The 25,715-nt window shown below is 41.7% G+C and overlaps 1 protein-coding gene across 2 annotated transcripts in view; it reads left to right on the top strand.

Annotated features, from left to right (window-relative positions):
- Positions 1–25,715, top strand: part of LOC111233446 (diacylglycerol kinase delta-like) — a 70,460-nt gene that overhangs the window by 30,675 nt on the left and 14,070 nt on the right. For both annotated transcript variants that reach the window (XM_022761262.1, XM_022761261.1), the window contains exons 3-16: positions 11,171–11,281; positions 11,525–11,605; positions 11,992–12,096; positions 13,024–13,156; positions 13,770–13,876; positions 14,098–14,223; positions 15,643–15,745; positions 16,105–16,264; positions 16,447–16,555; positions 17,700–17,839; positions 19,781–19,868; positions 20,720–20,811; positions 23,307–23,406; positions 24,756–24,821. In XM_022761262.1, coding sequence (XP_022616983.1) covers positions 11,171–11,281; positions 11,525–11,605; positions 11,992–12,096; positions 13,024–13,156; positions 13,770–13,876; positions 14,098–14,223; positions 15,643–15,745; positions 16,105–16,264; positions 16,447–16,555; positions 17,700–17,839; positions 19,781–19,868; positions 20,720–20,811; positions 23,307–23,406; positions 24,756–24,821 — 1,521 coding nt within the window. The remainder of the gene's footprint in view (positions 1–11,170; positions 11,282–11,524; positions 11,606–11,991; positions 12,097–13,023; positions 13,157–13,769; positions 13,877–14,097; positions 14,224–15,642; positions 15,746–16,104; positions 16,265–16,446; positions 16,556–17,699; positions 17,840–19,780; positions 19,869–20,719; positions 20,812–23,306; positions 23,407–24,755; positions 24,822–25,715) is intronic.

Below are 25,715 nucleotides of genomic sequence, written 5' to 3'. Positions count from 1 at the left end.
TCTCCTCTCCTCTCCTCTCCTCTTTTCCTTTCTCCTCCCTTTTTTCCCTTCTCTTCCTGTCCTTCGTTCCTCTCCTCTCCTCTCCTTTAATATTCTCCTCCCTTTTCCTTCTCTTTCCACTCATCTCTCCTCTCATCAGCTCCCCTCTCTTTTTTTCCTCTCCTCTCCTCTCCGTCTTGCTCCACCTTTTTTCCTTCTTCTTATCATCTCACCCTCTCTCCTCTATTTCAAATGTACAACCTTTATCTGCGTGATTCTAACAACAGGGGCGACATGCTAATCACGTCGTCCCTTCCACCTCCTCCACCATCTATCTCTTTCTGGCTGAGAGACTTATCTGTTCATTCGGCAGTGTGTGTGTGTGCAAGTGTGCCAAACGGTGTGTGTTTGTGTGTGTATGTGAGGATTATGCAGCATCAGAGCCAGATTTGGTCCGTATGCTCCGAGGCAGCCCCCCCCCCCACCAGCAGCAGCAGCAGCAGATTATGTGTCCTTCAGTGCACAAACCTCACAGGCAGCAGCCAAAAAAACTGGATGATATTTCAAAAACACATTAACATACAAACATGAAATGTGGCTAAACTTGAAGAAATGTTTGTGTTTGTGTGTGTGTGTGTTTGTGTGTGTTGTGTCTGGCTGTCTCTATCCATCTGTCCATCTAAAGTACGACGGAGTGTCTTCAGATTCTCTCTGGCTGTTTCTGTTTCTTTCTTTTTTTTTTTGCACATATCACTGGTGTGTGTGTGTCTATTAATAAACGCACAGAGGTACATGAGACAGGATGTGGTCGCCATGGTGCAAAGTCCGCCCACGCCTTGTTCTGACTCTGTGTGTGTGTGTGTGTGGTCAGACGTTGTGTTTATGCATGACAGATGATGCAAGCAGTTCCTATTTCAAACGATGCGACTTGCTGTGTTACTTGCTGTTTTCTGGAATAACAAAAGTTGTCAAGGACAATGTGGTGACATGTGCACACACACACACACACACACACACACACACACACACACACACACAGAAGAATCCTTGTTAATTTCCTGTTCAATGAAGAAAATGTCCAGGTGAAAAGATGATAAATTCAACTTTTTTTTTTTTTTTTTACAGTTTTTGTGTGTGTGTGCATTTGTGTAAGTGTGTTTCCTTACATTTTCCAAGCTGAAGGTTCATTCGAAAGTCTGACTGTTACCATGGCAACCTTGCATGCCTTTGCGTTACCAAGTTTAAATGTCAGGAGGCAAAAAGAGAAAATTTGTGTAATTAACAGCTAAAAGACCTGGGTTGGCTATTATTTGCAAATGATACTGTGTTTGTTTTATCCACCTCCATGCTCCAGGTGGGTGGGGTTTACAGCATCAGGATGATTCACTTGGCGTCTGCCTGTGTCTTAAGTATAAAACATGCTCACAGTTGTGATTTCTGTTCTGTTTGAATAGCTTTGGATGTGTTGCATGTTAAACCCCCACTTGTGTGGTGCTGCAAAGTGTGTAAAACAAATGCCAAGAAGATCATTTAAATGCTACAGACGTGACTTTTCTTATGTTTTAAGTGTGGAGGTGGATATGTATGTTCACTGTATGTGACACAGTTTATAAACCAACACACACACACACACACACACACCGCTGTCAGGCTGTGAAGAGTTAAAACCAAGCTACATCTGACAGATACAAATGACTGCACCGCTTTCTTCCCCTCTTCTGTTTTTCTTCTTACATGTTCCTCTCTAATGTTTCTACCCCCCCCCCCTCATTCCCAATCCCTCATTCCATCTCCAGTCTTGCCGTTTCACTCCCTGTGAAAACCACCATCACCCTGACCCTCTCCTCTGTTTTTTTCCCGCCCCATCTCTTTCTCATTCTGCCATCTGCTGGAGGGAACGAATAACTGCAGCGTTGTAAAAAAAAAATCACAGCTGGTGGTGACATTGAGGGATCTTCAATTGGCATTCCAGCGATGTCCGTCCAGGGACGGCGAGGCCTCATGATTACAAAAAATAGGCCGTATTTGAAAGGTCAGGGGGTTCAGTGTCTGCAACAGCCAGCGTGCGCCTGCCTTAATTAGCTCTGGCACAGAGACACCTGAAAGTGTCTCTGTGCTGTTTCCAGTTACTCATGAATAAACAGCTGCTGTCCATTGTTTAGGAAAAAACTGGCTTAGTAGTCTTAACATTTAGTATCTTCAGTCCTTAAAACACATCATTTTATTGATGATTCCAGGCAAAAGTTATAAAGAATAATTACTAAAAAATAAAAACATATAAACTTAAAGTCATTGTGATATATATAGTAGTACATAACACAGTATGTAACATCATGTGCTACTGTCTTTCCTGAAATTAGGACATTTCTCATGCACCCATTGAGTTCCTCTCACAAAAGAGGAACTAACGGTTTCTTTGTCAATTCAAATAACTCATGAATAAATGATAGTTGTCCATTGTTTAGAAAACAGTAGAAGCTCTATATAAAGTATAAAGGTTTAGTATTGCACAAAGCCAGATGGGTTTGTATAAAGAAAAAAAAAAGAAGACAGACTTTTATTTTGAAAGGCAGAAATGAGATAACATTTCTTGAACCAAATCTATGTTTTTACAGTACGTTTAGCTTTTTTTCTTTGTCTTAAAAGAAAAAAAAAGTGGACGTATGACAAGAAAATACTTTGAAAAATATTATTGTCTGAGTCATTGTGGGATGTTGATGTGATGACTACATTGGTGGGGGCATGTTGCTGCAGGTACTGGCGAGGAAAAAGAAAGGACAATCCAGGACGTAACACTGCACATCCATGAGTTTTAAGGCTGATGAAATGTCGAAACACTGCACGGCCGTTCATAACGCTGCGAGTTAAGATTTTGCAACTCCATTAACTTCTACAGATGACTTGTTTTATCCTTCGTCTCAATGACCCTGGGGTAAACAGTTGACTAACCCTGGTCAGATTACAAGTTACTAGGAACGTTTGCTTGCTCATATTTTACTGGCCTGATGAAGTTCACTTGTATTGCTGCAAAAGAGGAAGGATCAACTTTACAGCAGTTGTTTTGCCAGGGCTCTGTGTTTAAGGCCTTCCTGTAGTGCCCATTTTAGAAGACTGAAGATGCTGTGCTTAATGATGTAGTGGTAATGTTGGTCCGAACATGGCCCAGAGTCCTTCATGGCTCAGATTTTTTCGTATCCACACCCGCAAATCTTGGTACTTGATTGCGAGGGAGGGACAGTATCTCTTTAGCTAAGAAGGTGAAGGTTAGCACAGCATCAGTATAAGATATTAGAATAAGGTTTGAATGACTGCTTTCCAGTAATCAGACACAGGCATGTTAGTATTTGTCAGATAGGATCCACCTCAGGGTTAACTCTAGCTACTTTTGCTTTGCACGTTTAAGAAAGTGTGTGGCGTGCGAATAAACTGGAGAAGAGGAGTGTATCTTGCTAAGGGCCAAGTCTTAATGCCAAATTAAAATGCAGAGGACATTTCTATCTGTCCGCCTTCTCCTGTGTGCTGTGTAAATTCATAACTTTGTAATGTTAAAACATATTAATTGAGACAGGTACGATCACTAATGAAGTAGCGTGGCCTACGTGTCCGCCCTGTCGCCCATCAGTGGAAACACTGCGGCACAAATAGTCTAGACAGAGATACCATGGCTGTTATCAAAGTCATTCCACATCAATAGCTCTGCTACATGACTCATTAAAGTTGCTAATGAAGCTCTTTGACCTGATTCAGAATTGATTTAACCACAAAGAATTTGGATGGAAACAAAGATGGGGGTGCTTTAAAAAACAAGTTTTGGAAAGAAAAAGCGACAAAAAAAAAAAACTGAAGGAAGTTGAGGGGGCGAGACAGAAGGACGGAGAGAGAGACAGACAGACACAGAGAGAGAGAGAGAGAGAGAGAGAGAGAGAGAGCTGGTGTCAGTGAGCGAGTCTGCAGGGAACAGCATGTTTCTGCTCATTAAAGACAGAATGATATGCCGACTGGCAGAAAACACACACACACACACACACACACACACACACACAGTAATGCACGCGCAAACACACACACACACACACTTGCTGTAATTTGCCTTGGCAGATTAGACACTGATCTGACACTGAAAGCAGTCCGATGACAGAGCGTAGGCAGCAGAGCGTAGACACACACACACACACACACACACACACACACACACAGAGAGAGTCAGGACAGATCATACAGGCTGGCAGGACGTGAGTTTTTGAGATCACAGTGACGTTTCCAGCTGCCACTATCCTCCCCATCACTTTGACATGACTTGACTTGAGTCTGCACCGATCAGCCACAACATTAAAACCAGTCACCGGTTTCAGAGTTTTAATGTTGTGACTGATCGGTGGATGTTTGTGTGTTTGTGCATTCTTGTAAGTGTTGGTGTCTTTTTATGCCTTGAATCAGGAGCAGCCATTATCCTGTGTGTAGGGGGGTGCGTGGGTGTGTGTGTGTGTGTGTGTGTGTGTGTGTGTGTGTGTGTGTGAGCAAGCAGTCAGACAGACAGGTTCTTCATGTTCTATTTATAGCCTCAAGGAAATAGGCTTGTTCTTACATGAACACACACACACACCACTCCTCTCAGGTGTGTGTCATGTAAGGTAGGAGAAGAGCTCATTTGCATGTACCAGGTTCTGTGTGTGTGTGTGTGTGTGTGTGTGAGAGAGAGAGTGTGTGTTAAAGAAAGCCACATATGTAAAAGAGGTGTGTCTTACAGCACACCTGAGGAGGCGTGGCTACCTCACAAGGGAAGTTTGAGAGGGCGGAAGTAGGGTTGCATTGTTTGAGGAACTGCTGGTGTGGAGGGAGAGTTACTGCTGAGGTGGGGCAAGTAAAGGAGAGAGTTGAGAGAAAAGTTTATGTAGACAAAGCGAGAAGATGATTTCAGACCTTTTTTAAAGTAGTAGAAGAAGAAAAGATGGGAGGAAACCAATCCAAATAGCAGCAGACAAGAGCAGAAAGTTTGAAGAGCAGTTTCTCTCTCCACCTCCTCAACCCATCTTCTAGCAGCTACCTGGGGACAAATACCATTCAGATACATTTTTTTTTTTTTTAAATTGTGTATCAAGTACAGAAAGTGAGGTCACGTCTGCGCCTGCTGCCAAATGCTGGGGCTGTGCCGGTCCAGTGGGTGCTGCATTGTGCCCCTGTTGTTTGGCTATGAGGGAGGAGGACAGGGGGACGACAGCCGGCTCAGCCATGAGGACCATTTGAACTCCAGTCACATCAAGAAGTTGCGAGAGAGTCGGCTGGTGGAAGAGGTCAGTGTGCGAGGGAACATCCAGGAGGGGGGGGGGGGGGGGTCAGAATGAGGATATTTAGTGGTTAATCCACGTTTAAAGGGTTGAATCGTTCCCTCATACAGCGATTTAACTTGGTTTATTCTAGTTTTGGTTTTACTCTCTTCCTCAGCTCGTAGGAAGTGCAGGAGGCTCCGTTAGAGTGTGTGCAGTGGTATTTACACTCTGTGTGTGTGTGTGGTCTTGCATGTGCCATTTTATTTTGCTTGCAGGAGGGTGACATCATATTGCATCAAAATAGAGACTTTTTGCACCTTTTGTCACCTTTCATATCTTTTCTAACACATTCTGTGCTGTTTTTATTTTCAACAAATCCCACAAAAACACTAAAACTCTCCTGCTCTAGCCAGTTCATTCACACTGACGATGTGGATCTTTAAGAGCAAGGACGTTCTCTGTGAATCCCAACAATAGGGGCAGCTGTTTTCCAAGCATACAGATGTTTATTCCGCTCGTCTTGCAATTTAAAGTAGTAGAGAAATTAGTTATTTTAAACAGCTGAGTTCATCTTTTCTCTATCAGTGGCAGCTATTGTTCATCACAGGAAATAACAAACTGTCTTCAACTTCAAGTTCTGCTTTTCCACCAGCCAAACAAACTTGTTGTCCACATGTCGGTCTGCAGGTCACTCGTCTGTCTGGGAAACAAATCGAAACCCCAGTGATTTTGTTGATTTGAGTGTTTACACCGAGACCACTGAAGGTCAATGAAGTCATCCACAACTGTGAGTGTTAATTCGTGGGATGGAGGTCGTCAGTATCGTACAGTGTGTGTGTTGTGTGTGTGTGTGGAAAAATATAGCTGAAGGAAAAAAAAAAAGAGAGAGTAAAGGGTTGAATGAGTCAGATTTGTCTGTTGTGTGCATTTTGCAGATGAGTAAGTATGTGTGTTAATGCGCTCTTGTGTGAACATCCACTTCACGGCTTTTTAAGTGTACGCGTGTGTGTTTTGTGTGTGCACATCAGGTCTACTGGGGATGATTGTTGTGATGTAATTAGTCCTGCTCTAATGAATACACTGATCTGTCTGACAACATCTCTCAGCTGGGGAGGAGAGGAGGGGAGAGGAGGGGAGAAAACGCCATCATGGGTGTGGCTATAGTACGACTGCAAGCTGGTGCAGAACCTGACCTTTGCATACAGTATACGTTGTGTTTATACAGCCATATGTCCCGTACACGTGTGCTGTTTGCTTTGCTGATATGCCTCTCTGCACAGTACAACTAGTCAATCAGGAGGAAAACCAGACATTTTGATTAATTAGTCAACCGGGCCACTCGACTAAGACACATTATTATGTACAGAAATGGCCTGGAGGAGGTGGGATGAGAAGGTCACACGTTGTTGCCCCGCTTGCATGTGCATAATAATGAGACTATTGCGAGTAAAAGAAGTGCGGTTGATCCCATATCACCAGTAATCCTCTGTATGGGGTTAAATGTTGATTAGATTGTGGGAATAGTTAATTTAATTGATTGAAAATAAGGTAGAGATAAAAAGTGTCTCATACTCCTATGCTAAACAGTGTTGTTTTTAAAATGCAAACTTATGCAGTTTGGTTTTGAAAAAGCTGCCCAAAAGTGAGTGTAGCTGCACCAATGTGCATGTAAACATAGCCTTTCGCACACACACACACACACACACACACACTTGTGGGAATAGTTAATTTAATTGATTGAAAATAAGGTAGAGATAAAAAGTGTCTCATACTCCTATGCTAAACAGTGTTGTTTTTAAAATGCAAACTTATGCAGTTTGGTTTTGAAAAAGCTGCCCAAAAGTGAGTGTAGCTGCACCAATGTGCATGTAAACATAGCCTTTCGCACACACACACACACACACACACACACACACACACNCACACACACACACACACACACACACACACACACACACACACACACACACACACACACACACCTTTTAATCTGCATCAGAAGTTTGGTTTTTACTGTAGGCTTGAAGTCCATTAGCAGTTTAAAAAAATCTGAATGCTTTTGAATCATTTATCTCATCAATTCCACTTTAGCTTTCACCAGCTTCACATTAAGTTTTAGGCTAAAACTCAAAGACTCCAGCAGGAATTTTAAACCTGTGGAAAGTCAGTTAGACCCAGCTGGATGTTACAGATCACAGGATTTGAACCAGCAACCCTCTGGTTAAATGCAACCACCACCCCCTCTTGGATCTAACTTCCAGTATGTCCTTCAGCTATATCAGCGGTTGCTATGTCATTAGCCGCTTTTGTCAAACAAAAACACTCTGATTAGCTTCTTGACTGACAGTTCCCCTTGGTGTTTCTGGGGCAACCAGGGATAAGCCTGATTGGTGGAGCAGGAGTGTTACACCTCGCCGTTATCTCCGACGTGTCAGGTGGTTCAGTCAAGAGACCTTTACACCTTCTTGTTTGTGTGTTTTTCTTCTTTCTTCTTCCTCCTCAAGGCATCGCCAGTTCTTTAATTATCTTTTTATATGTCGACTCTCCGGAGTCCCTGTTTGTTGTAATTCCCGCGTCTCACCTCTTTGTGTTGTGTTGTTTGTTTCTCTTCCAGTTGTTCGTCGCTGTCACAGCTCTGTTTCCTATTCCTATCTCCTCTCACTAATGAGCCATGCTATCAGGCTATCTATCTTTCCCCCCCCACCACCATCAATCCTTCCCATCCACTTCCTCTTTCTTTCTCCCCTCTCTCTTTCTCTCTAACAGTGTGACAGTATGAAATTTGCTGTCCCTCAGGGTTTAAAAGCGCATTTATTCTAAGAAAGAAACATGCACTGTGAGAGCACAAGAAGCTGTATGTGCCATTACAAGGCGGGATATCTCATGGACGCACATGTACGCAGACGCACGCGCACACACATGCAGCTGAGCAATGAGATTGTGATGGAGCGATGAATTAGATTTATCACTGGTTTGGTGGTGCCGCTGACTTGTATTACTCCCTCTGTTCAGACAGCCAAGGCCATTACTGCAAAGATGGAGGGGCGAGAGAAAGCGAGACAGAAACGCAAGAGATAGAGTGGAAAGTGAAAAATAAACCAGAAAGATGGATGAGTGACACTGAGAGAGAGAGAGAGAGGCGGTGAGAGTAGAGATGCACTTTACACAGAAATAATGCAGCCGAAAGTGAGACAGATAAACGGATGTAAAGAAGACAGATTACAAAGAGATCTAAGATCGGAAGAGGGTTGTAAAACAGGTACTGTATGGGAAACCTACATCTAAATGCCAGTAAGGCCAGTTATACAAGATCTTCACTTTCCCTCCAGTGTAGATATCTCTATTTATTCATCCTCTTTCCTTCTCTGCTGACTTTCCCTTTCTTTTAGCTCCACTCGTATATTGCTAAAAGGTATTAGCCTTCAGTGAGCAACTGTACTAGTTAGCAACTAGATAGAAAAAGGCGCTGTGTGTCGTTTGAAAATCTTCAATATCTGTGCTAAAACAATCCCCCACTTCCTGTACTTACACCAACACAAGAGTTTGATACCTTAATTTTGGGAGTATGTGTTTTTTTTTCATTTAGTCAAACAAAAAATGACACCCAGCAAAACATTGTACGGCTTGTTATGTGCGTGATTGATGAGCTAAATCAAACTAGCTAGTAAATTACTCTGATCAGATTCATGATATTTTTTTCTTTCTTTACGATCCCACACACACACACACACACACACAGTCTCGTCCTGTTGGCAGGTCATGGGTTGTTGGTCGTTGTCATGCAGGTGGTGAGCCTCTCCTGTCTGAGTCTTGAATTCTTCCCTTGGGGCAGATTTCCCGATCGTGCACTGATCTGGAGACCCTGCCAAGTGACTGCTGAGCCAGCTGCTCTCAGTCAACCACGTCTGGCCCGAGAGTTTACACTAGAAAAGCAACATACCTGTGTAATGGAAAGCACCAGAAAATCTTCTGCCCTTTTTATTTTTATTACAGAAGACTCTCGCAATCTGCTGCTGATTTGGAGATAACAAAACCAATATCCTTTCCACCTCTCACTCACCTCTCCCACTTTCCCTCTAGCACTTCTTTGTCATTCTGTGGTGACAAAACTGTCAATAAAAGTCTGACCCTTGTGCTCCTTAAGACTGGGAGCTTTAGATGTTTATATAAAAGGTAATTCGGCCTGTTAAACTGTTAAAACCATGCGTACAACAAACAACAATCAAGGACCAGTCAGCTAAATTACTTGGATGTGAATATGATTGCTCGGAATTTTATTTCCCTGAGGGGCCATGGAAATTACCTCTTAAAGTTATATTTAGAGATAGCATTATAATAGTCAGTGAAACATTAAAAACAGAGTTGCACCTCTTAAAATGAGTAATCTCATGGTAAAATTCTCTTCTGCAGAAAGTCTATTTCGACATCTTTGACACACGTTTGCTTACTCAAAGACACCGTTTACCTTTGCTCACCGGCTTCAGTGGCAGTGCAGGTTGTGGAAGCTGGTTCATTACGGATGACGTGAAGAATCTTACGACTGTGATAAACGGATGAACTGAACCGGTTACTGCACAGGCATTTGCCCAAGAGGTTTATACAAAAGAGCTTCACGATTATTCATCATGAGTAGTATGTAGTAATTTGGGACACATTTTCAGGTGTTACAGAAACATATTGAATATGTTAAATTGTGTGTAAAGGTTATTGTAGTTGCTGCTTTCCTGTTCTTGAGGATATATTCTACGCTGCTACGCAAACATTTCTGTTTGTTTCAGTTTTTATCTCACTGCATGAGTGAAAAGCCCTGATATAGTAGACATTGGTTTCTGCCATGAAAATATGTGGACAACACACACACACACACACACACACATGCTGATGGAGGCGAATGGTTATCTCATGGGATAGTCACCGGCTTGTCATAGAGGCTGATCCAATGAAATGTGCTGGTGCAGGAATGTTGTTGCATTATGTGATAAAGTCGCAGGTATGCAGGGAGCCATCAGTAACGTGATCAGAGTCTTAAGGCTGTTTCCGTGTGTGTTTTTATGTGCGTGTCTGTGTCTGTGTCTGTGTCCGTCACCAGGCCTGGGTATCCTCTCGTTTGAGAAATGAGGATCTCCATGGTGACCTCTACCCCCCCCACCCCACCCCATCTCAAATTGATTACCCATGGTGCTCTCTGTCCTCTTAAGGCATCTACTCATAAATGGAGAGAGTGAAAGAGCGAGTGCACGATAAGCAGAGCCACAGATGAGGATGAAAGGGAAATAACCAACCACAGTGAAATCATTTGGGAGTTTCAGCAAAGCAAAAAGCCCTGGTATCAAATCAAATCATGTGTTCTGGCTGTGTGTGTGAATAATTTCCACCTCCTACCTGCTGCGTCATCTCATCCCAGTACAAGACATTACCTCATTAAGACTCCTCTTCACACAGCGCGCACTGACAGTCAGCCAAACTCCGCTTCCTTATTTCCTTATTTACCAAACGAGTGTGCTATTTGTGGAAGCACTGGGGAAATATTTACAGACGTCCTCTGACTTTCCCACATCTGATGATAAATTAGTAACAGGAATTTCAGAAAATCTCTGTTAAGTGGTTTAAAATGAACAAAAGCACTCGCTTAGTAAATGTTCCTGTGATTGTCTGCTCACTTGACAGATTCAGTCAACACCTCTCTGCTCATCTGAGCAGCTCTCTCTCCGTCTGACAAAAACGAGCCCTCCTAGTGGCACTATCCAAACTGATCTCCTTCTGTTGTGTGTGTGTGTGTGTGTGTGTGTGTGTGTGTGTGTGTGTGTGTGAACTCCACGAAGAATAGCTGTCACTTCAGTTATGCGGAGGATCTGGATGCACTATAACGTCTGTTTTCTCTTCCCATTGTCCTCTTTCTCTCTCTTTCTTCTGACTCACCACAGAAAAGTGTGAAGGAGGGAATCCTGTTAAAGCAGACCAGCTCCTTCCAGAGATGGAAGAGGAGGTACTTCAAACTCAGAGGAAGGACCCTCTACTATGCCAAAGACTGCAAGGTACGGGAATGTGTGAAACTGCACTACAGCGGCATTTGAAAGCAACGCGAGTGCAGTTCAGCGAGCTGTGAAACCAACGTTACAAATTAGAAACTGTCCCGAAAGTAAACACCTACTGTATTTACCAAAGCTACTGATTTACATGAATTAGAATGTTTTCCATTTAATTAAGAGGGAAAATAAAAAGTGAATGTGAAACGATAAGCATCTTTTTTTTTTTTTTTTTTTCCCCTTCCTCGTTAGTCTCTGATTTTTGACGAAGTGGACCTATCAGATGCCAGTGTGGCCGAGACCAGCACCAAGAACATCAACAACAGCTTCACGGTAAATAACGCAACATTTGAAGCATTTCAAAAAATGTACGTCATGTTGTATTTTCAACGGAAAAATTAAAATGTAATATTTTTAACCTTAAAATCCAAAACCACATCTGGTTCAGAAACGGCCTTTTGCCTTTTGCTAGCGGCGTGGGTCTGCGGCGGGCAGTGTTAGATTTTCCACTAGCATGTAGCATTTAGCTCCAAGCCCTTTGAGCTCTTAGTCATGTTTCATAATGATGTGATACGATGTGAGTAAACGAGGTGTCAGGGGCAGGTTTTGGCTGTTGATCAGCTGTTTTGTAGCCCAGATGTTTCCTCACCAGCAATGAGGGAGCGTTTCACTTCCTGGCTCAGATTATCAATCCCTCTTTCTACCTCTTTTTTCCTCAGGTGATCACTCCATTCCGCAAATTAATGCTATGTGCCGAGAGCAGGAAGGAAATGGAGGACTGGATCAGCGCTCTCAAATCCGTCCAAAAATGGGAAACCTATGAGGTGGCTTTCTCATCGCTCCGTCAGTCTCTCCTTATGTTTCCACATCATTATTTATTATCATGGCCGACATCAGTATAGACCAAGAAATGGGTCAAATTGACGATCTATTCTTTACACAAAGTATTCACCTTTTCTTCTCTCTTGAAGGAAAAATACTCTCCTCCCTCTTCCACCTCTCTGTTCCTTCATTCTTCCCCTTTTCTCTTATCTGCTTCACATTTCAGCTCTTTGCAAGGAGATTGATGTCGCTCCTAAAATCAGAGCATCTGCTTTAATAGGCTATAAAGGGAACTGAAGACTGTTCGCTGCTATTGAAGCTTAAGTTTATATTCTCTCATGGTTCAGACTTTCATTGTTCCCGGCAGTTCACAGCAGTGCGTTTAGGGTTTTAATTTATGTCATTGCTTTATCTGATTCATGTGATCTTGAAGGTTTCAGTTGTAGTTCAGGTGATGGATAGCATTTTCTCCGAATTAATCCTTCTTTCAGATCCGGTATTTTGGTATCTCTTGAGTTATGATCACTCTCTGAAAAGGAAGAAAAATGTCAGTCTTGTCCTGCCATCTTTTTAGGAACTGTCTCTAGGTGTGTTTATCCCAAGGCTGGTCGTGTGTAGCATCGATCTCATAGTCTAAACTTCGTGTATTTTCCCTCCTGAGGCCACAGAGTTTAATATGTGCTGCTGATGTCATTATCTTATTCTTGTACCCGTGTTTCCTCTGGCTGTTTAGCACAGCATGAAATATAAAAAGTCACCGTCCCATCCTGCAATATATCTCCTTCCCCTAGGGCAGCTTATTTTGATGTGGCGCTCTCCTGATTCTCCTCCTGTCCTTTTGGTTGTTTCCACCTCCTAACCTCCAGCCAGTTTAACGTGAGAGCTCTGATGTCATCGTCCTCTCCTTCCATGTTTTCTGCCTTCCCCAGGCCAGCCAGTTCAACATGGAGCATTTCTCTGGGATGCACAACTGGTACGCCTGCTCGCACGCCAGACCGACCTTCTGCAACGTCTGCAGAGAGGCTCTGCCAGGCGTCACCTCCCACGGCCTTTCCTGTGAAGGTACATAGACACACACCCCTACACACAGATACACACATTTGAAGAGACGCTCCTTGGGAGATGCAACCAAATAGCTGACCAATTTCTGCAGATATTATGAGCAATAATCTCAAAATGTAACCACTTTCTTACATAAATGACGAGAACCTTTTCTCTCAGATTGACTGACAGTCTTTCATAGTAGAAAAGCATTTAGAGCACGTGAATGTGAAAGTCAAGGAGCAGGTTGCTAGTAGGCTTCTCATTGCAGGGAGTGGCAGGTCTTGACGCACTGACACCTTGTAAACAGTTGAGTAAAATCATTTCCTCACCTCTCACATCAGCAATAAAAAACTCTGAATGCACATGCAGGGTTTTTGGGTCAGTAATGAATCCACATTACTGGCAATTTAAATTTCTAAGCAAAATTTTGATGTTGTTAAAATACATTTGATGCATGCAGAATTAGAACAAACAGAAAATATACAAAGAAATGTATTAGTTATAACGAGGGAAACGTGTAGTTTTAAATACATTAAAAATGCCCTAGATATTTAAGCATCATTTCATCTTTTATTATTAATATTATCTCTATTTATTTAAGCTTGTCCAACATGAAATCTGTCCTCTGCAGTTTGTAAATTCAAGGCTCATAAGCGCTGTGCAGTTCGCTCCACCAACAACTGCAAATGGACCACACTGGCCTCCATAGGAAATGACATCATCGAGGATGAGGAAGGGGTGAGTGACAGAAAACAAGAAAATGAGTATAGAAAGCTGCAGTTTAAATATGAGATATCACTTCAATGATTGAATTATTTTAGTTGAATAGGAAAAGCAGGCAGATTGTGTTGTATTACTTTTTGAATCTTTCGAATTTCAAATCGAATAATTCCTGACAAGCTGTGGTTCAGGACAGTTTGTGCCTCATGTTCTCAGTATTTTTCCATTTCTTTTCCCAGGTGTCCATGCCTCACCAGTGGCTGGAGGGCAACCTGCCGGTCAGTGCCAAATGCGTGGTGTGTGACAAGAACTGTGGCAGCGTGCGCCGGCTGCAGGACTGGCGCTGCCTCTGGTGCAAAGCCATCGTAAGTGGGATTGATTTTAGCCTCCGTCCTGTCAGAAAACTGTCCTGTCGAATCAGTGTTAGTACAGTATTTATTTATTTAGGACATCGCTGCTAGCTGGGACAGGTATTTCCAGTTCAGGTCTGACAATAGAAAGTATTTATTTAAGAGAAAGAGGAGAGGAGAGGAGAGGAGAGTCCGACCTGATGCTCTGACTGCCTGCAGCAGGTCCAGTGCGAGGCCATTAACAATGTTTAGTGTGGCCTTTACAGCTGGTAACAGACCCTGTAATTAAAACCCACATTTTAGGGCAGTACCACAACGTTTGAATCCTTAAAACTCAACACACTTAACGGAGGGAAAAAAAATATTCAGATAAACAAAACTGTGTGTCACATTAAAGTGCATGTTTTTGCTGATTTTCTGTCCCTTTAGTGTTAAAGCTGCTACACTCAGTATTTGTTAGAAGAACAGTGGGGGAAATGACCATGTGCAATGTGAAAGGCGTCAGGCATAGAGAATTATCACCCATCATGCACTTTGCCTCAGCTCAACGGATAATTTTAGTATCTACCAGCTCGCTGTTTTGTTTTTATGGCCCCGCAACTCTCCTCCGCTAAACCCGCTGCGAGCTGACTGACCAGCAGCGACGAGACGGACAAAGTTAGGACCAGAAAAGAACTAATACATGAAAAGTGAACAGTCAGGTTCGTCTGAAACTTGACTCCAAATGAATGCTAGTGTCGCTCTGCGACTGCGAGACGTTTGAATAGGCAACTGTTTGCTACAGCAATGTTATTTGGTTTTTAGTAGATTTTGTGGCATCTTTAAAATGAATTCTTGAGAGTTTTTATATGGATGTTCTGTGACTCAAGACGTTTATACAAATTTTGCCGAAGCTCTCGTTTGCATTCAATTCAAAGAGGCGCAGAAAACAATCTGTCATCAAGAGAAACGTGTCCTTCTTTTTCTCATTTCTTCCTAAAAAAACAGTCCACACTGCTGTTACACAACGACAGGAGGAAGGAATAAAACAGAGAAAGTCACATGTGCAGAGATGTTGCTTTACTCCCTCTCACTGTTCTACTCAGCAAAGGCTGCATTGCTTCTGAACACATAATGTAAAGTCCAATCCTCTGCACGCACACACACAATCACACACACACACACACACATACACGCACATACACACACACACACAGATGTCCACACAAATGAATCAGAGTGGTATTTGTGAAGGTTATAGAACTGACATTTGGTGGGTTTCAGAGGGATATAATGACCTTTCTGCTTCTACTGAAATATAGAATTACTAAGGAGACCACTGACTCTGTGTTTGTGCGTGTGTGTGTGTGTGTGTGTGTGTGTGTGTGTGTGTGTGTGTGTGTGTGTGTGTGTGTGCATGTGCATGTGTGTGCATATGTGTGCGTGCTCTTTCAGGTCCACAACAGCTGTAAAGAACAAATGGGCAAGGTGTGTCCCTTGGGTCAGTGTCGAGTGTCAATCATCCCTCCCACTGCACTTAACAGCATTGACTCAGATGGTGAGACACCTCTCACACGTATGCACACAGTACATTGTGTTCAAGGTTCAAAGTTCAGATTTGCCACCTCTCACTTGCAGTGGTGTAAATCCTTTGTCTGACACTGCCACTGACCCTCTAACGTTGCTGCTGTGGCACAGATCTTTACATTCACTATGTTTTAAAATGCTTGGTCAAAGCTTTTTAGCTTTCTACATGATTTGGATCCTCAGAAAAGACAGAAAAGTTTCTGTCGTCAGGAATTTACAGCTCTGACACAATCACAGTTCTCTAACGTTCAGGATCCATCACGAACTGATTTCTCAACATTTGAAAGCTAGAAATGTTTTCCAACACAACAACAAAACCTTCTTTTTCAGGCTTTTGGAAAGCCACCTCCGCGTCATGCTCCAGCCCTCTCCTCGTCTTGGTAAACTCCAAAAGTGGAGACAACCAGGGGGTCAAGTTCCTCCGCAAGTTCAAGCAGCTTCTCAACCCAGCTCAAGTCTTTGACCTGATGAACGGAGGACCAGAGCTCGGGTACTTGAGCTTTTTTTTTTTATTCTGAAAAGCTGCAGTGCTTTGGGGAAAGTGTTTTGGTTTTTCATGACATCTGCCTCTCTCTCTCTCTCTCTCTCTCTCTCTCTCTCCCTCTCTCCTCATCCTCCTCCCGTCCCGTCCCGTCCCACTCGCTCCTCTCCTCCTCTCCTCTCCTCTCTCAGCCTTCGCCTTTTCCAAAAGTTTGTGACGTTTCGTATCCTGGTGTGCGGAGGAGATGGGAGCGTGGGCTGGGTGCTCTCAGAGCTGGATAAACTCAACCTCCATAAACAGGTGAGAGCGACGAGGTGGACGAGGAGGAGGATGAGGGGTTGATGATGTAATCCTTATGTGAAAAGTAACTGAGAAGAACGCTGATGGGCGAGAGAAAGGCAGCGAGTTACCTGTTGTGCTAACGTGAGACAGCCTAACTTTTAAAATAAATCATTCTTCATCTGACGTGTAACGTTCGCAGACATCTTGACTTCATTCAAACCAGACAGGAAATGGTTCGGAGAGCCCGAACTAATCCATTAGTGGCATTGAATTAATCAGGATTAATGAATGCCATGTTGGATAACAAGGTTTTTTAATTTTAAATTAGCATCTCATTTGGATAAATAAATGCCATATCAAATCAGTCTGAATAATTTTAGGTCATGTCAGACTGGTCCGATTAACCAGTGTGTCAAGAATCAGCCAGCCTGTTTCTTTAATGTCAAACATTTCACACTATTTTCCATGTCTGTAGATAGAAGAATAGTTTTTGTCCTTTTAGTTTAGTTTAATATTTGGTCTCAGTTTATCATGTTTTCACTTTGATTGTTCATTATAACAATATTGTAATTACTGTTTGCTGAAAAATGCAGGATTCTGACAAAACTTTCATATATAATTAATCTTTATACCAAACATCAGGACCTGTAAACATCATCCTGTGAGCTCCAATTACCCCTCGAAATAATAGAGCAACTTATTTGGTGGTGATTGGAACATGAAGACGCCTCCATGACTTGTGGACTGTCATCGTGTTGATTTTAAAACCACTAAGAAAAGATTTTTAAAGTGCGTCTGCAGCTTGTTTGTGACTCTAAATATCAGTATAAGGAAGCTGAATGAAAGTTGTATCCTTCAGTGCATCTGTGTGAAATCCTTCACTGTGATCCAAACACAATGCTGAAGTAATTAAATGTTTAATTAGAACTTCGGGTTTGCGTCCACGCGTTTATTTGTGCAGACTAATCTGACGTAGTTGTTTTGATTAATTGGACAGGTGTGTTTTAATTAACAAAAACAACTGAAAATGTGATTTATTGATTTGTTTGCAGATGATTTACTGATCTCTGCCTCTGGTTATCACATGTTGCAGCAGCAGCAGCAGCAGCAGCGCGTCTGTTGTTGAGAAGTAACCGATTCTGCTCCGTGTCTGTCTCTGCAGTGCCAGCTCGGCGTGCTGCCTCTGGGCACAGGTAACGACCTGGCTCGCGTTCTGGGCTGGGGGGGCCTCTGTGACGACGACGCTCAGCTGCTGCAGATCCTGGAGAAGCTGGAGAGAGCCACCACCAAAATGTTGGACCGGTAAGACCATGAAGAGGGGAGCAACAACTTGTGTTCAAGGATTTAGTTTCCTCAGATTTTAAGTCGGTTTCCAGTGAGCTGAGCACTGAACTGCTTAAAGCTACAGTACGTATATGACTGTGAGCATCGATCTGTTTTTGCACCGTGACGAACAGGAAAACTGTCCACAGGGTTTTCTCACAAGACGCTGGTGGAGGACTTCCCAAATGGATGAGTTAATGAAAGCAGTGTCTAAATCTAATCCTCCTTGTGGTTAAATTTCTTAAGGGAAACAGACAGAGCAAGCAATCGTCAAAACAAGAAAGATAATTAGATAAAAAAAAAAAAAAAATACCCCTGGCTTTTTATCTAATTTACATCTCTGGGGAAGATGCATGAACGACTTAAAAATTAGCTTTGCACTTTTAATGACATGGAGCTTAGCAATGACAGGATGAACATGGACAGTATCGGTGCACAGTTGGCTGATTCTCCCCCAACATTAACAAAACATGAAATCAACCAGTGACTGCCAAGTTCTCTGTCTCATTAATGTGATGAAAAACAATGACGCACTTCAGAGAATTACACTCACCTCTTGCCTAATAGTGAGTAAGTTTTACACGTTACAAGTTTCTTCGCTTGTTTGTCAGGGACAGAGCTGATTGCTTAATTAATTTTACCTCTTGTCCTTCCTACCTTCATCATCCACTTACTGTTTCTATAATCATTGTTGTAAATGAGGTATTGTGGCTCCATAGAGAATCAGGTGTAAAATAACCATGTGAAATGTATACAGACTAACTCATGACAAAAGACTTCCTGTGTTTCATGCACAGTGTGGGGTTTGTTTTCTACAGCGCACCTTGAGCTTTGAACTGTTGCGGCATATTCTTCACTCTGTGGTCGAAAACAGCTGGGGCGAACAGAGAGAGAGAGAGAGAGAGAGGAGGCGTCGCTGCAGTCTAGGAAAAGTCTAATGCGTATTGGAATGTGAGACTGAAGTAATGTGTTCCACATACCTGACTGCGTGTGCAACACTTGAGAAATGTACTCTGTGTTGTGTAAATGTGTCATCAGCTGTCGTCGGTTTCATCATCTTCCTCATTTTGCAACACTTCCCTCTTTATATGGACGTAGGCAGTTGATAAGAGTCTTTTACAACTTCATCCAGGTAATTAACCCATTTAGGGACATGCTCATGTTTGTGCAAAAATAAAGTACCCAAACTGTGGAAAACACTTTGGAGCCAGAGCCATAAATCTGAACCAATTCTGTGTCAGCAGCTGTTGCAGTTGCACGGCGATCCTGAAATGAATCGGGAGACTTGTTGCTTTCAAACGATGTGTAATTTCTCAAGGTTCAACACGTCAAAACACGGACAAGTAGTTGTACCAGGGCCAAGGCTTCCCCTTGGGTGGGACGGTGTATTTCTGAAAGGCTCAGGTGCATTTTGGGGGGGAAAAAAAAAAAAAATTACAACAGCGTGACTCTGTTTATTATCAACCTGTCAAAAATGCCATGGTCCAGCTGTGTTTTGTTGCAGTGTGTGTGTGGTTTCTTTTTTTTTTCATAAATGCTAGTAAATTGAGTCAGAAACAACCAAACCGCAGCGTGTTAAGTTCAAGGATTAAATGTCTTGCTCAAGGGCTTCTCAGCAGGGCAGATACATTTGAGAGGAAGTTAAACATTTGATGAAAAAGAATGTAATTTGATTTGGTAAAAAAAAAAAAAAAGTGTTGAAAGTTGTCTTTTGTCCTTGGTTTGAACTTTGATCTGCTGTTTTTATCAGCAGTACAACTACAGACGGGAAAAAGGATATGAAGGCTGGTGTTTCGACTCCCTCCCTCCTGTGTCCTATCTGATTCTGAGTCTCAGTCTGATTATCTGATCATAAAGTTGTTGTTGTTTTTTTTTTGCCTGGTGCTTGATGTCAGTGTATGTTTGTGTGTGTGCTCTCAGGTGGAGCGTGATGACATACGAGGTGCCCACCACCAACAAACACACGCCCATCGTGAAGGAAGACGACAGCCTCGATTCTCCTCTGCAGGTAAATTACTCCGCAGAACTTTCAGGAAGGCGTCTGCTTTTTTTTTGGGGGGGGGGGGTTTGACAGATGGTATCCATAAATTAGCTCCCACAAAAATCAGATCTCACAAGCTTCAAGAAAATTATTTTGGAAAACATCCCCCTGATGATCAATTGAACCCAGCAGCTGGAAAGCAAAAGCAGTCAGACTTCAAACGCAGGGAGTGGTGGAGATATCATATAAATATTCCAAAATCACAGTCACTCACTCTTCATCTGCTCAGTTTGGTGTATACTTTTAGGTTAAATCATATTTTCAATTTCCCCATTGTGAGCGCGTTGTTATTTAAAGGCTTGTAGGATGTTTATATATGTATTGTGTTATAGCGATGTGTGGCCAACAGTGTCGGTCAGTCAGCTGGCCCAGTCTGAAATATGCTCCCTTCAGAGTTGATAACTTAGGCGATCCTCTGACTTCCTTATCCAGCATCTCAGCTGTTCTTTGAGTTCAGTGCTGATTAGCTAATATCAGAATGCTAACATGCTAAACTTAGGATGATGATGGTGAACATTATTGCACAAAACATCATAAATTAAGATTTTCCTTAAAGTCTGAGTTAAAGTTTCCCAGGAAGAAGATGCTGATGATGATGATGATGATGCTCCACGACCTGGAGACGCCCTTAACGATGCAGCATGATTTTACCGCTGTAAAACCTTTCACTGCTGCAAACGCCTTCGCTTTTTTTCCTTAACTATGGAAACCTTTGAAGATATTCTGTGCAACACCCTTAAGCAACTACTTCAGCAAAGGAGAAATTATACCACCTGTTTCTTTTATAATTGTGAAGTGTTTCTCTTCCTCTCCCTCAGGTCCACATCACTCAGTATGCAGACTCCGTGGCCTCCCACCTCGCCAAGATCCTGGACTCGGACAAACACAGTGATGTCATTTCCTCTGCCAAGTACGTGCCATGAATGACTTAAAAAAAAAAAAAAAAAAAAAAAAACTGAGACAGGAGGAAGCAGGTGGAGGATGGAGAGAAGGAGAAGCAGATGAAAATAAAGAGAGGAGGATGAAGGTTGGGAAGGAAAAAGAGAGGAGAAGAAAGATGATTAGAGAAAGAGGCAGACAAAGAGGGGCGAGTCAATGGCTATTGATTTTTTTTTCTCATCTCAAAGGACACACACACACACACACACACACACACACACACACACACACACACACACACACACACACACACACACACACACACACACACACACACACACGTACAGATGGGACAGTAGGTGCCGCCCGGCTTTAAATGAAAGAGACGGATGAATCGGTGTTTAGGGGTCGTCCTCAGTGCATTAGTGCTGTGGGAGTCTTCCTTTGGGAAAAGTCTAAGGGCCATTACAGAGCACTTTCCTCCACTGATGCTGTGTGTTTTAAACTGCTGCTGATTGTAAGTGGAGACCTGCGGCACATTTAAAACACCTCGGGGACTTAAGGACACACTTCAAAGCACGTCAACACCAGTTTTGTCAGAGTATTTTTTGCAGCCACAACAGTTTAATTTGAACAGGTTTCCACCAGCCGAGGGTCAGGAGAAACAGATAGAAGAGAAATCATTTCAAAAAGAAACAAGATTAAAATTTCATTTGTGGGATTTTACAAGCATCAGAATATTCGCTCGTCAAAACGATATCTCGGTCACTTCAGGGGATTTCTTCAAATTTGGAACAAATGTTCATTTGGACTCAAAGATGAACCGATTAGATTTTGGTGTTCAAAGGTCAAGGTCATGTCCTTACCTTTCTTGAGAGATGCAATTAGGAATGCATGGAAGCCCTTTCATTACATTTAGCATAAATGTTCACTTGGACTCGGGGATGAACTGATTATATTTGGTGTTCAAAGGTCAAGGTTACTTGGCCATAACTCAAGAATTCATAGGCTCATTATGATGAAATACACTTAATACATTTTATTAAATTCCTTTGCTACATATATTAAATGATTCTGGAAAGACATGGATGTAAATTTCTCTTAAAATAGTAAAATTCTATTAATTTAGCTCAGGTAAATTGAATTGATTAAATGTTATATACACTATAAATTACATAATTAAATCTAATTAATGTAATTATTTTATCTCAATTTTCTTTCGTTAATTAATTGAGCTCGGTTTCATTCAGTGTACTTTAATTTAGCAAATTAAATTCAATTTGAATAATTTCAAGCAATGTAATTTAAAATTAGCAAGCAATTTAATTAACCTTCAATAGATTAAATTTAATATAGTCAAATGTAATCATTTACCTAAATGTTATTTATTTCATTAAAATAATTTAACTTAATTTAATTCATTTAATTTATCTTAACCTAAAAATAGTTTATAGTAAATGAAATTAAATCAGCTCAATTTAATTCAGCAAATCAATGCACTTGATACTTTTTATTAAATTCCTTCAAAGTCTGAACAGACTTGCATGTGGAGGCATAAAACTGAGCCGGTAATACTAGTCTCTATATATTTTTCCATTAAGTGATTTGAATTTATTCCTAATATGCTGCCTCTTCAAGATATAAAGAGGTGTCAGGTGCAGATAATTATTATGATTTATACTTTTATGGAAAAGTAGCATCAAGACTCAGGCCATTTAGGGAGCTTATGTCATGTATAGGGCCATAACTGATAATGTCATTTACTGTAATGAATGTGTTGTCACTTTTCCAGCATAGACACTGAACGTACATTAAGTAATGTAAGATTGCTGTCAGGCTCTAATGGTTCCTTTTAACCATTAACAGTTACCTGTTACTGATATAATAGGGTCACGCTAAGTTAAGTCAATAAAGGATGGATAAACTGGAGGCTAGAAATGAACACTTTGTGCTGCTTTATGTTAGTTTTTTTATCAAATAATAAGAAAACATATAGCATAACACACAGAAAGGTGGCAGACAGTGTAAACACATGTAAGGAGGCTTCTGGGAAGACTTATCTACTCTTCCCAGAAGCCACCAGTTATCTAATTTAGAAATGAAATCTGCCTGAGTGCGCCTGCTGAGCCGCTTTAATAAGACTTTAATAAATAAGACGTGTTTTTTTAAAGTAGTATTCATTTTACAGGATCCAATATTTGCTAAATGCTCAAGGACTGTGTGAGTTTAGAGAAGCCGCCCTGCTGAGTCATACAGCAGCAATGTAACAGCTGTGAGTAAATAGTGACTGTGTGGAGGCGACGTAGCTGACAGGCAGGTAGGCGGCAATGAAACAGGAGTGTGTGTGTTTGTGTGTGTTTAATCTCCAAACACAGCGGCTGCGCAGTGAATCACCAAATCTGAAACGCTTTAACTTGATAATGTTGTTTCATTTTCAGCGTTAATCACGTTAACATTCGCCCTCACCTCCTCTCATTCCCTCCTCTCCTTTTGTCCCTCTGTGTGCACTCTCCACCGCTCCGTCAGGTTCCTGTGTGGGACGGTGAACGATTTTGTGGCGGAGGTGGGGAAGGCGTACGAGAGAGCCACGGAGAACAAGGAGGAGGCAGATGCGATGGCAAAGAAGGTAAATGGTTCTGTGTGTAATTGTGTGTATTATATAAGCGCTTGTATAACAGTAACTAGTGGGTAAGTGTAGGTGTGTGTGTGTGTGTGTGTGTTTGTGTGTGTGTACATGATAGAGAGAATGAGACAGAAATAGTTGTGTTGAAGGTTCAGTGTCACCATTCCCTCTCTCACTCCTTTGTGCCTTCGGCAGTCTGTGTTTTGTGTCTGTTCAATAATGCGACTCTTCATAAGAATGTGAAAGAGACATTGAAGCTCGAAGGCTGAACATGAGTGTCAAAGAGGATAGAGTGGAAAAATTGGGTTAAAGTCACTCCTCTGGCTAAAATTCTGCCTTTCCATTTAAGAAAACTCTTAACCCTTTGATTCCTTGCTCATTTTGGTTCAGTTCATTTATATACAGGCATATGTCATACCGTTAATATGTGATCTGTATCTGGATCCACAGGCCTTTGCATTTCTAGTTCACCTGGTATTAAATCGTGTTAACATTATCTTGATTCCCCCTACATCGTCATCTCAATATACAAATAAGTGAGGTAGGTCTCACGGACTTGTCAGCAAACACGGTGCATCTCAGATCGAAGAAAGAAATGCTAAGACTTGCAAGCTACTGTTACTGCTAGTAGCTTTAAGCTAGCAGGAAGAGGTGGAGTTAGGTGACCTTTAACTTGCTGGTCTATGAGCTGATTGCATGCATTTACACCTGCATTAACATGTGCTTTTATCCAGACAGAGATCACATCTTAATGCTAGGGTTAGTATTGTTATTTGCAGAAAAAGTTCCTTACCAGATTGCAAAATAATGTCTGACATTAAAAGCTACTTTTAAAAAAGGGGAAAACTGGATTTCAAGAGGTTTTAAACTTTATTGTTAGAGCAGCTGTCTGTCACGAGCAGGAAAAAGACCTACATGTTTGAAACTGCAAAGAAAACCATGCTGAGAGAGTGAGTGCTTTACCAAGGTCTTTTCTTTTGTAAAGGCTTTTGTGAGACGTTTCCAAGAAAGAGAAAATGTTCTCGCCTGGCTGAGGCGGCTCGAGCCTCCACCAAACTCCCCTGTCAGAGTGCTTCCAAGTTCCATCCTGTTTATCCGTCTTTCTCCAGATAATGCAATGCTTTATTGATTCCCAGAGGGAAATTTTCCTATTGATTCTGCAAATATAAGACCTCTGCATGCTGAATAACAGCGGGTATTGATTTAACGCTGGTTTCGGGTGTCATCGCACAGATTTTAGAATTTAAGTTAAGTTCTGCCTAGCGATGATGTGTGCTGTATTTACACGCCTCTCATTTGACTCTGAGCTGAGCAGCACAGACAATAATAATCTCTCTCTGTGCCTTTCCCAGTGTGCGTTGCTGAATGAGAAGCTTGATTCCCTCGTCAAGGCCTTAAGCGAGGAAGCGGAAGCCCAGGTAATAATGCCAATTATAATCAATATGTAATAGTCAAAGCAATCAGTGCGGTCTTACATGCTGATTAAAATCACAATACAACCGGAACAATTGACATCGAGAAACAAAATGTTACTTCAGGCGCTTGGAAAAGGTGATAAATCATGACTAAGAACACAAAAACATTTTTTAAAGGAGCTGTTTGGAAGTTTTGCTATTGATACGTAGCATAAATGCCAAAATGAAGCTCTTGGAAAAACTGGTAGGTAAACGGCTGTTAAAGCTAACGTTAGCTATGTAGCAATAGCAAAACTTACAAAGGATAGCAGTCAATATAATGACAAAGCAAGTTAAACTGATAGAACACTGTATGTATATATCACATTTGTTTATGTGTATGCATGAATATATTTTTTTGCTCTTTATTCATTCTGATTTATGATTATTAACCTTTTAACGTAGAGTTTTGGCCTCTGTCCCTGTTTGATGATGTCGAAGCTGTAAACTAATGTATGTAACTCAATGATGCTTTTAGCTCAGAGAGGAAATAAAGTTTTCCTCTTCAGTTTAAACATAAGACGGTTTTTAAATCCTCATGATTTCAACCTCCTGCTCAATAAAAGAAAAGAGGTGAACTTTAGCTTTGAATCAAACATCTATGTATATTTTATATTTGATAAATAAAATATGGATAACTTCATTATCCAACGTCCGGTAAATTGATATTAAATGCTGCTTTCCGTTGTCAGAAATAAGAGGAAGACAAGATTTCACACCAGTAAAAAGGGCTCCACAGGGCAGGAAGATTAAAAATGTATAAATGAGGAGACATTTTCTGGTTAAATATTGCTGCTTTGGTGATGCTGCAGGGTTCCCACTGCTCTTATAAATGAAAGAAATCTTACGAGGAAGTCA

This window comes from Seriola dumerili, unplaced genomic scaffold (assembly GCF_002260705.1).
Source record: "Seriola dumerili isolate Sdu_G_001 unplaced genomic scaffold, Sdu_1.0 BDQW01000393.1, whole genome shotgun sequence".
NCBI lineage: Eukaryota > Metazoa > Chordata > Actinopteri > Carangiformes > Carangidae > Seriola > Seriola dumerili.
The sequence above is the reverse complement of the archived record's forward strand: the minus strand, read 5'-3'. Positions and strand labels throughout refer to the sequence as shown.